Source organism: Salvelinus alpinus, chromosome 8 (genome assembly GCF_045679555.1).
Source record: "Salvelinus alpinus chromosome 8, SLU_Salpinus.1, whole genome shotgun sequence".
Taxonomy (NCBI): domain Eukaryota; kingdom Metazoa; phylum Chordata; class Actinopteri; order Salmoniformes; family Salmonidae; genus Salvelinus; species Salvelinus alpinus.
The window spans coordinates 86,523,277-86,534,863 of NC_092093.1; the positions used below are offsets into that span (position 1 = coordinate 86,523,277).

General features: G+C 43.4%; 1 protein-coding gene across 3 annotated transcripts in view; it reads left to right on the forward strand.

The window, feature by feature from the left end:
- The window catches only part of LOC139583834 (phosphatidate phosphatase LPIN2-like), an 83,714-nt gene extending 72,156 nt beyond the window's left edge, over positions 1–11,558 (forward strand). For all 3 annotated transcript variants that reach the window (XM_071415358.1, XM_071415360.1, XM_071415359.1), the window contains exons 7-20: positions 185–647; positions 1,385–1,487; positions 1,614–1,801; positions 2,049–2,142; positions 5,506–5,575; positions 5,656–5,739; positions 6,272–6,369; positions 6,780–6,927; positions 7,169–7,317; positions 8,390–8,476; positions 8,970–9,122; positions 9,617–9,731; positions 9,822–9,925; positions 10,127–11,558. In XM_071415358.1, coding sequence (XP_071271459.1) covers positions 185–647; positions 1,385–1,487; positions 1,614–1,801; positions 2,049–2,142; positions 5,506–5,575; positions 5,656–5,739; positions 6,272–6,369; positions 6,780–6,927; positions 7,169–7,317; positions 8,390–8,476; positions 8,970–9,122; positions 9,617–9,731; positions 9,822–9,925; positions 10,127–10,271 — 2,001 coding nt within the window. In that variant the 3' untranslated portion in view covers positions 10,272–11,558. The remainder of the gene's footprint in view (positions 1–184; positions 648–1,384; positions 1,488–1,613; positions 1,802–2,048; positions 2,143–5,505; positions 5,576–5,655; positions 5,740–6,271; positions 6,370–6,779; positions 6,928–7,168; positions 7,318–8,389; positions 8,477–8,969; positions 9,123–9,616; positions 9,732–9,821; positions 9,926–10,126) is intronic.
- The last annotated feature ends 29 nt before the right edge of the window (positions 11,559–11,587 follow it).

Genomic DNA, 11,587 nt, shown 5'->3' on the forward strand with positions numbered 1-11,587 from the left:
GGCACCCTATTTCCTGATAGTGCGCCACTTTTGAACAGGGCCCATAGGCCACTATTGGGAATAAGGGTGCCATTTGGGAAGTATACACTGTATGTCCTCCATCTCAGAGATGGAAACATGCCAAAAAATGTCATGACATGAAATCCCTATACCCACTGATTTCATATTGGCTCTCTTTGTCCAGGTCTGTAAGAAAGAGCGCTCGGAGCTGACTAAGACAGTAACTATAACTCCATCAGAGAGCACCCACTTCAGGGTCATCTTCAGCTCTGAGGCCATGGGGGTGGAGGCAGGGGGCATCCACACCTCTCTGGACCCTGTGTGTGGACCTGCCATCGTCAAACCAGAACCCCGGACTCCCAAACAAAGTGCCCTCCATAGCTCCAAACACCACCCGCCCGACTCTCTATCTGAAACCCATTCTCCGCCCCAACCTGAACCGTGTCCCCTCAAACCAGAGCCAGGTGCTCTCACAGCAGAGCCCTATCCCACTCCCACCCCCCTTCTGCCCAAGCCTGAGCGTAGGGCTCGTTGGACCTCCACTCCCCCCAGTGTGCTTGGTTCCAGCCGGAGGGACAGTGGCTCTTCTGCCTGTGGGGACCTGGGGGCCATTGGCTCCAAGACTGACTCCCCGTCCAAGAGGAGAGGTACTAATTGTGCAGTGTAAAAGCAACCAAACTTATTTAAGAAACCACATCTAAAGTATGCAGAGATGGTTCATATAGATAGCTTATTGATCAAATATAACACATGACTTATTAAGGCTTACTTGCTTATGGTAGCACAATGTGCCGGAGGAGGGCATGTCATAGCCCTCTGTTCTCCACGACAGCTGGCATGAACAAAGTCTTCACAGGACCTTTGTCCCCTTTTTGATGTTTTGTGTCCCCTATTTTAAGAACCCCATAGCTTTGTCACTTCAGAATGGTGTGATGGCAACAGAGAGGAAATTACTTATTCATGAGCTCAAACAGTGTTATGGACTAATGTTACACCCAGACAGTGTTATTGACTAACGTTACACCCAGACAGTGTTTGGTAGAGCAGTGTTTTAGAATATAATAACAGGAAGGAAGTGGTTTGCTCTGAGGTCTGGGAAGTTCTTACTTGCCTCTCAGGCTGTGTCTCAAATGGCACCCTATTCTCAATATAATGAACTACTTTTGACCAGGACCCATAGGGCTCTGGTAAAAAAAAGTAGTGCACTATAATAGGCAATAGGGTGCCATTTAGGATGCACACTACGTCTGAATGGGGCTTTACAGAATGCTCAGATTTCTCAGAAGTGAAAAAGGTGAACAACAGTATTTGTGAATGGTTTATAAGAATGTAAACGGTTTATGTGAACGTTTTTGTGAATGTTGATGGTTTCTCTGTGACGAAGGTGTGAGAAAGAGGAGTCAACACCAGGGTCCTGAGGATATTTACCTGGATGACCTGAACGCTATGGAGCCTGATATTGTTGCACGCTACTTAGGTCCCAAGAGGTACCTCATCATGTCTTTCATCGCATGTATTGTAGCCATATTCCCTTTATAGTGCACTACTTTTGACGAGGGCCTGTATTGTGTTGTAGTGACTGACCAGTCTGTGGTTATGTCTGTGTGTTGCAGTGAGTCCGAGGCGGTCCCTAAGCACTGGGTAGAGGTGGGCCGGCGCGATGGGTCCCAGTCTCCCCAGTCTGTGGGCAGTGCAGCGGCCGACAGCGGGACCGATTGTCTGTCTGACTCGGCTGGGGATCTACCAGATGTCACCCTGTCTCTCTGTGGAGGGGTCGGAGAGAACTCTGAAATCTCCAAAGGTAAGGTTACCTACTCTGTGTAAGTGTTATATTATAGTGACTAGTGCTGTTTCCCAAATTGCACCATATTCCCTAGTATAATGCACTGCATTTGACCAGGACCTGTAGGGAATAGGTTCCATTTGGGATGTAGCCTAGGACCTTGATAAGTACGCAAATAATAAACTAGTACACTATTACTCACAAATGCCACAAATAATAATATGACTTATGATAATAGTGCTTTGATTTATTTTTTTTATTGCAGAGAAATTCATGGAGCACATCATCACATATCACGAATTTGCTGAAAATCCAGCAATCATCGACAATCCCAATTTGGTGGTTAGAATTTCAAACCGGTGAGTCGTTACAGCTGTCATACTCATACTAATTAATCTTACTACATTGTACTAATTCTTAGACTATGACATTTTGAACAGAAGATCACAATTAGATTTCCTTGAACTTGAAACTTATCACAATAATTTTTATTACACACATACAATATACTTTATATGGACTTAGTGTACAAAACATTAAGAACACCTGCTCTTTCCATGACATAGACTGACCCGGTGAATCCAGGTGAAAGCTATTGATGTCACTAGTTAAATCCACTTCAATCAGTGCAGATGAAGGGGAGGAGACAGGTTAAAGAAAGATTTGTAAGCCTTGAGGTAATTCAGACATGGATTGTGTATGTGTGCCATTCAGAGGGTGAATGGGCAAGACAAAAGATTTGTGCTTTTGAATGGGGTATGGTAGTAGTTGCCAGGCGCACTGGTTTGAGTGTGGCAAGAACTGCAACGCTGCTGGGTTTTTTACACTCGAAAGTTTCCCGTGTGTATCAAGAATGGTCCACCACCCAAAGGACATCCAGCCAATCTGACACAACTGTGGGAAGCATTGGAGTCAACATGGGCCAGCATCCCTTTGGAACGCTATCGACACCTTGTAGTCCTTGCCCCGACGAATAGAGGCCGTTCTGAGAGAAAAAGGGGGTGCAACTCAATATATATACAGTGGGGAGAACAAGTATTTGATACACTGCCGATTTTGCAGGTTTTCCTACTTACAAAGCATGTAGAGGTCTGTCATTTTTATCATAGGTACACTTCAACTGTGAGAGACGGAATCTAAAACAAAAATCCAGAAAATCACATTGTATGATATTTAAGTAATTAATTTGCATTTTATTGCATGACATAAGTATTTGATACATCAGAAAAGCAGAACTTAATATTTGGTACAGAAACCTTTGTTTGCAATTACAGAGATCATATGTTTCCTGTAGTTCTTGACCAGGTTTGCACACACTGCAGCAGGGATTTTGGCCCACTCCTCCATACAGAACTTCTCTAGATCCTTCAGGTTTCGGGGCTGTCACTGGGCAATACGGACTTTCAGCTCCCTCCAAAGATTTTCTATTGGGTTCAGGTCTGGAGACTGGCTAGGCCACTCCAGGACCTTGAGATGCTTCTTACGGAGCCACTCCTTAGTTGCCCTGGCTGTGTGTTTCGGGTTGTTGTCATGCTGGAAGACCCAGCCACGACCCATCTTCAATGCTCTTACTGAGGGAAGGAGGTTGTTGGCCAAGATCTCGCGATACATGGCCCCATCCATCCTCCCCTCAATACGGTGCAGTCGTCCTGTCCCCTTTGCAGAAAAGCATCCCCAAAGAATGATGTTTCCACCTCCATGCTTCACGGTTGGGATGGTGTTCTTGGGGTTGTACTCATCCTTCTTCTTCCTCCAAACATGGCGAGTGGAGTTTAGACCAAAAAGCTCTATTTTTGTCTCATCAGACCACATGACCTTCTCCCATTCCTCCTCTGGATCATCCAGATGGTCATTGGAAAACTTCAGACGGGCCTGGACATGCGCTGGCTTGAGCAGGGGGACCTTGCGTGCGCTGCAGGATTTTAATCCATGACGGCGTAGTGTGTTACTAATGGTTTTCTTTGAGACTGTGGTCCCAGCTCTCTTCAGGTCATTGACCAGGTCCTGCCGTGTAGTTCTGGCTGATCCCTCACCTTCCTCATGATCATTGATGCCCCACGAGGTGAGATCTTGCATGGAGCCCCAGACCGAGGGTGATTGACCATCATCTTGAACTTCTTCCATTTTCTAATAATTGCGCCAACAGTTGTTGCCTTCTCACCAAGCTGCTTGCCTATTGTCCTGTAGCCCATCCCAGCCTTGTGCATGTCTACAATTTAACCCTGATATCCTTACACAGCTCTCTGGTCTTGGCCATTGTGGAGAGGTTGGAGTCTGTTTGATTGAGGTTGTGGACAGGTGTCTTTTATACAGGTAACGAGTTCAAACAGGTGCAGTTAATACAGGTAATGAGTGGAGAACAGGAGGGCTTCTTAAAGAAAAACTAACAGGTCTGTGAGAGCCGGAATTCTTACTGGTTGGTAGGTGATCAAATACTTATGTCATGCAATAAAATGCAAATTAATTACTTAAAAATCATACAATGTGATTTTCTGGATTTTTGTTTTAGATTCCGTCTCTCACAGTTGAAGTGTACCTATGATAAAAATTACAGACCTCTACATGCTTTGTAAGTAGGAAAACCTGCAATATCGGCAGTGTATCAAATACTTGTTCTCCCCACTGTATATATATAAATAAATGCAACATGCGACAATTTCAAAGGTTTTCTGAGATTACAGTTGATATGAGGAAATCAGTCAATTGAAATAAATTCATTAGGCCCTAATCTATTGATTTCACATGACTAGGAATACAGATATGCATCTATTGATCACAGATACCTTAACAAAAAAATGGGCCTTACAATGGGCCTCAGGATCTCGTCACGGTATTTCTGTGCATTCAAATTGCCATCGATAAAATGCAATTGTGTTCGTTGTCCGTAGCTTATGCCTGCCAATACCATAACCCCACCGCTACCATGGGGTACTCTGATCACAACGTTGACATCAGCAAACCGCTCGCCCACCGGGCGCCATACACGTGGTCTGCAGTTGTAAGGCCGGTTGGACTTACTGCCAAATTCTCTAAAATGACATTGGAGGTGGCTTATGGTAGAGAAGTGAATGTTCAATTCTCTGGCAAAAGCTCTGGTGGACATTCCGGCAGTCAGCATGCCAATAGCACGCTCTTTCAAAACTTGAAACATTTGTGGCATTGTGTGTAGTAACAAAACTGCCCATTTTAGTGGCCTTTTATTGCCCCCAGCACAAGGTACACCTGTGTAATGATCATGATGTTTAATCAGCTTCTTGATATGCCACACCTGTCAGGTGAATGAATTATTTTATCAAAGGAGAAATGCTCACTAACAGGGATGTAAACAAATTTGTGCACGAAATCTGAGAGAAATAAGCTTTCTGTGCGTATGGAACATTTCTGGGATCTTTGAAACATGGGACCAACACTTTACATGTTGCCTTGCATTTATATTTGTGTTCAGTGTGTATATTTACACACTGAACAAAGCTGTCATCAAGGCAATAGGTGGCTACTTTGAATAATCTCAGATATAAAATATATTTAGATTTGAACACCTTTTTGCTTACTACATGATTCCATATGTGTTATTTCATAGTTTTGATGTTTCACTATTATTCTACAATGTAGAAAACAGTAAAAAAATAAAGACAAACCCTTGAGTGAGTAGGTGTGTCCAAACTTGTGACTGGTACTGTACTGTTTGATAATTTTTTCTATTTATATATATTTTTTTACAGATATTACAACTGGACATTGGCAGCTCCGTTGATACTGAGTATGCAAGCTTTCCAGAAGAACCTGCCCAAGGTAGATCACACGTTATGCATTATAAATGTATGTTATAACTTCAACATTCTGTGCGCGTACTCATAAATACTTAATCTCAGGCTACAGAAGAGGCGTGGGTGAAGGACAAGATGCCTAAGAAGTCTGGCCGCTGGTGGTTCTGGAGGAAGAGCAGCGTCAAACAGGTAGGAAATGCATCCCAAATGGCACCCTATTCCCTATATAGTGCACTGCTTTTGATTAGGGGCTCGGATCAAAATGAGCGCACTACATAGGGAATAGGGTGCCAGTTGGGACGCACAACAGGGTGTTCTTGCAGTACGCTATAGGTCCACTGGTATTGCTACTCTGTAGTACTCATAGTTAAATCGACCCTAGCTGAACTACTTTCTGGATACTAATGCTTCGTCAACTTGAACAGATGGTCCATGGTGTTCACCCTCTTTTTCGTCATGCCTCTCTTTGCGTGGGCAGGAAATAGTTCCCATGTGAATCGCATTGGATTTGTTTTAATTTCCATTGTAAATGAGCCTAAGCAAGTCAGAGTGAGGAGAACCATGTGCTCATTGTACTGCATGACTATAGGAATGAGTTGTTCATGTAAAAATTAGCAGTAATTACACTATAAATCAATGAATAAATACTCTGTCATATGAAATCAATGTTGACATGATAATCCGTTATGGAGTAATTAATGTTGTCTGCTCCTCTCGCCAGTCTTCAGAGGCCAAGATGGACAGACAGGAGTCCCTGTCAGAGACACACAGAGACACAGAGAGCCCTGTCTTTGATCAACAGAGTCCAGCAGTCCCACAGTGAGTCAGCCCAGCACCACCCTGTCTGTCCCCCACCACCAGCCCTGGCATTGTTTCACAAGGGGAAGCCCAATTAGTCACACACTGATGTCACCCTCCTCACCCATATTCTTGACACCAACAAATGACAAACTGGATTAGCTCTGGGAAAACAGTGACTCATAGGAAGTGCCCCTGAGAACATGCATGAGGCACTCGGTTTAGAAGTCTCATCAGCATTTTGTCTTTCAGTAGTAAATGAAGCTGAATGACAATTCAGACTGTTGGGATACTGCCCTCTAGTGGCAACATATACAAGTTCTGGGTGTTTATTTTGACTAACTACTCACTCATCTTTACTCATCTTAGTTTAAACGTATACTGTTTTTAGGAAGTCTGATGTTGAAATGAGGTTGTTATTTGGAATGCAGGCAGAAAGCAGCAGCAGACTCCTCCAGTGATGAAGAATCTAAAGAGCTGAATGCACTGGCACCTACTGAGCGTGTGCAGACAGAGGTTTCAGCACCAACCGGATCCCACTCCTACAAGAAGTCTCTCCGCCTCTCATCTGACCAGATAGTAAGAGCCATGTTCATAACTTATGAAGTTATATTACCACAGAGTTGGACAGAGTACACATCGCTACATCCTTGCCATAATGGCTTCTCTGACGGCACGGGCAGCGCCATTGAAGGCTTTTGGGGGCAAGTGCACCCTCTCTCCTAATCTGTATATTGGCACCTGTCAATAACCAGCATATATTTGGAAAACCACTTGCTGTCACTCTCTCACACACCACTTCATCTCTGTCTTCTCATAGGTGAGTCTGAAGCTGAGGGAGGGGCCTAATGACGTCACCTTCAGCATCACCACTCAGTACCAGGGCACGTGTCGCTGCGAGGGCACCATCTACCTGTGGAACTGGGATGACAAAGTCATTATCTCCGACATCGACGGCACCATCACCAAGTAAAGTGGCATTCAATGCTGTTGAATACTTTCGCTCAACAGAAAAATGGTACAAACATGAACCACAGACAACCAAAACGAAACAGGTCGGGTTTTAAAATGGGTTCTGAAAGGCATACAAGTGGGTGCCTACTGAGTGCCGTCCAAGCAAACTCGAGTAGGGTCTTAACCATAGAGATAGAGAACTAATTTTTACATCTGTGCCATTATATCATCTGGGACAGCATGGCCAGTGCCATTGAGGCTAGAACCCATAGGAATCCCCACCCAGTTGACTACTTTAAAATGGCGGAAGCCTTCAATGGCTCTGCCCATGCTAAAATGGCTTTTTGGCCACTAGAGGTCTCCATCATTCTCTATGGTCTTAACACACCAACCATGGACGCCCACTTTAGTTTCCCAGTAACAGACAAGCTAAAAGAAAAGTAAACCCACACCAACTTGGGTAAGGGACTGAAAATAAATGTGTAGCCAAATAACCAAACAGGGGAGACACAAGATAAAAGGCTTTGTTTATCAGCTTGAAGAGGATGAGCTAAAAAAAGAGGTGCAGCTCTTCCAACATCCCTCATGATATCTGAAGCACTGGACCAACAGCTTTTAAATAGCAGCTGTGCCAGCACAGGTGAAACCTCTTCTGACTCACGAGGATGACAAGTGCAACCCATCCTGACCAATGAGTAGGATTCCAATCAGAGCGTGCCACACCCACACAGAACCATCCTCGAAATTGACTTTGAGAGAAAAACCAAAAGCCTGTAACATCACTCAATGTCAACTCCTACTGTCTGAGGCTGTGTCCCAAATGGCACCCGTATTCCCCTCTTAGTGCACCATAGGGCCCTGGTCAGAACTAGTGCACTATATAGGAAGTTGGATTAAGGTCCTCTCCTGATCTTTTAATCTCACAGTTTGTTTGTTTGATACTGGAGGTCTGTCTGGTAATCAGATCATGGTTAAACTTAATTAATCAGTTCTTAAGTTATTATTATAATCCTCTAAGGCATTCACGCTAGCTAATTCCTCCAGGTGAAGCTAGTTTTGAAGCCTGACAAAATGCTTATTTTCTTAGGTCAGATGTGTTTGGCCAAATCCTCCCTCAGCTTGGGAAAGACTGGACTCATCAAGGCATCGCTAAGCTCTACCACTCAGTGCATGAGTAAGTAGGCCCCAGGCCAGTGGCTGTATGTGTGAAGTGTCTCAGCGAGAGTACTGATCTAGGATTAGGGCCTCTATTCAATCTGTATCGCGGAAGTTCAGCGTTCTAAAATAAATATGTAAAGGCAATGTTCCCTCGTTAGCGGTGACTGCATTCAAGTTAAACGCTGTGTATATCGGAAATTACTTTTACATTTCTTTTGCGCAATCTGTAACGCTTCAGCGATCCAGACTGAATATTGCCTGTTCTTATTTATTATCTAAAAGGCAAAACTGATCCTAAATCAGCTCTCCTACTCTGAAGCATTTGATACATACAGAGCTACCGTTTCCGACATTCACCACTTATGCATGACTATTCACATTCTTGTTCCACATAAAGAAATTCTAGTCGCTCAACAATTAGAGTGAGTGGCTAGGATAATGATCCAATGTAGGCTCTATATGCATGTTGAGGTTGCAGTGACTACAGTACGCATGTCTACTGTCTTCAGGAATGGCTACAAGTTCCTGTACTGTTCGGCGCGGGCCATCGGGATGGCCGACATGACCAGAGGTTACCTGCACTGGGTGAACGACCGGGGTACCATCCTGCCTCAAGGACCCCTCATGCTCTCCCCTAGTAGCCTCTTCTCTGCCTTTCATAGGTAAAACTGACCTTTCCGTTCTCATTTGGTCAGTCTGTTTATTATTGTAATACAGTCATATGGTTTAGTATGAAGATGTGTAGAAACTGCTTCTCCAGTAGAAATGCACAATTAGGGCAATTGAAATAGGTGATGTCATGGCGACGTTGGCTAGCTAAGTTCATGCGCAGAAACACGTCATCGGGTCTAACGGTTGTCTAGCGCCGAACTGCGCATGTGCAGGCCGTCATATCAAAGGCACTCCTTAGATATAAAGTTGTTTTGGGCTAAAATGAAAATGAGGGGGGGGGGGTCGGTCAATGTAAACAGTCCAGGTGGCCATTTGATTAATTGTTCAGCATCTTATGGCTTGGGGGTGGAAGCTGTTGGGCATCTGGGTTAGAAACTCTGATACAGTTATGATGGTGTTGCAAAATGGATTGATTTAAACATTGTAATAGTCTTGTAGTATGCTTACATTTCGAGCATTTTATTTTTCTTTAAACTTCTATAAGGGAGGTAATTGAAAAGAAGCCAGAGAAGTTCAAGATTGAATGCCTCACAGACATCAAGAACCTCTTCTACCCGAACACACATCCCTTCTATGCAGCCTTTGGAAACCGAACAAATGTAAGCTTTGTTTTATCTTGTAATTATATACCTAATTTTGAATATAAGAACAGGGAGACTGTTAAGATGACTCTTCTATTTTTGGCTCAGGATGTGTTTGCCTACAAGCAAGTGGGTGTCCCTGTGTGTCGGATATTCACAGTCAATCCCAAAGGAGAGCTCATCCTAGAGCAATCAAAAGGCAATAAAACATCGTAAGTAGCTACTTTGCAGGTCTGTTTATCTGTCTGTATGTCAGTAGTGTGGGTTTCTTTGGAAGTATTTGGGCCGGAATTCGGCTCAGGCGTGATTTACCTTCAAAGTCAAGTGCAGTGCGTTTGTCGACCATGTGCTTTTGAATCCCGACCTTGGTCAGTAAGTAACTGTTATCTAACCCCTTGCCTGTCTCAATGTAGGTACGGCCGACTGAGTGAACTGGTAGAGCACGTTTTTCCTTTACGCAGTAAGGAGCACAGCGCCACCTTCAGTTTCCCAGAATTCAGTTCTTTCTGCTTCTGGAGACAGCCAATTGATGAAGTCTGTCTTGAGGAGCTGCTCTGAGACAACCAATCGCTGAAGTCGGTCTTCAGGAGCTGCCCTGATTCTGATTGGACAATTCCCACAGTTGTGGTATTATTTTCAGGTATTACGGTAGTAATTAATAGACACTTTGGTACAGTAGATAAACTTTGTGTTTTTTGAACAACAAAAAAAAATCACTTGAAATCAACCTCAAATTGGCGTAGGCAATATTGTGTGTTGCGTAATAATTTCATGGCTCTTTCCGTTATGATTGCTTGCACTGCCTTTGTATACAGTCATCAAAGCTGATATTATGTGTCTTCTGATGCTGATGCTTACTCAATTGTTTAGTGCTCCCTAGGTACAAAAGCACTCGTTGTGAAGATATCAATAAGAACTGCCTCACATAATACATGTAGGCATGCATTCTAACAGACTGTACAGCCTTACAATGTGAAGAGAAAGAAGGCCGGCTTAGTTGTAAGGTTAGTTGATTATTTGGCTTGAGTGATAATGCTGACTCTTCACTTCTCATTTGGTTCAGTCTGCTTCTAAGTATAACAGTTATATTGTTGCAATATGGTTCGATGTTAATTTGGAGAATCACGCTGCTTGGAAAGGCCTTAACGTACACAGTGCATGCTAAGCTTTAACTGAGATTTTTCTCTGAGCTGCCAGTGGAACTGGCACAAGTCTTAATAGGTAGAGATTTAATATATCTGAGCTGGCTCAAGGTTTAAGACATACGGACAGGTAGCTGTAGTGAGGTTAAAGGTGAAGGAAGCACTTTCTAAAGTGTAGATGATGCTCACACACACACACACACACACACACAGCACGGGAGATTTTGGACGGAGACAGACTCATTTGCACTGAAAGCACAATTACAGTATTATGTTGGAACTTTTAGCAGACATTTTATGGGTTACCTTTACAATGTTTATGAAATGAATTCTTCTTTATTGGATATATTTCTGTTATGGCTTGGGTTAGTCTTGTATATTTGGAACTATATTTAGATTTAGATTTGGCATCCTCATTTGGCTGTTGTATGTGATGGTGTTGCAGAGTTCCTCAATAACCATGTCATTCTTTCTATGAAAGAGCTATTGTGTGTGTGGAGAGTATACACATCCTAACACTCTGGTATTTGTAGTTATTTTCAGCACCTGCTTGGATCGTGATCAGTGTATCTGTTAAGAGATTCATTTCACAGTTCTCACTCTTTCCAATCTCAAAATGCCTTTTTGCGCGTCACCATGTACATTGAAGTGTGTGTTTTGGGATATGAATTGTTACCACAAGAATAAATACATTTGAAGATTCCATGCAGATGTTTGGTGTAATGAGGGTGT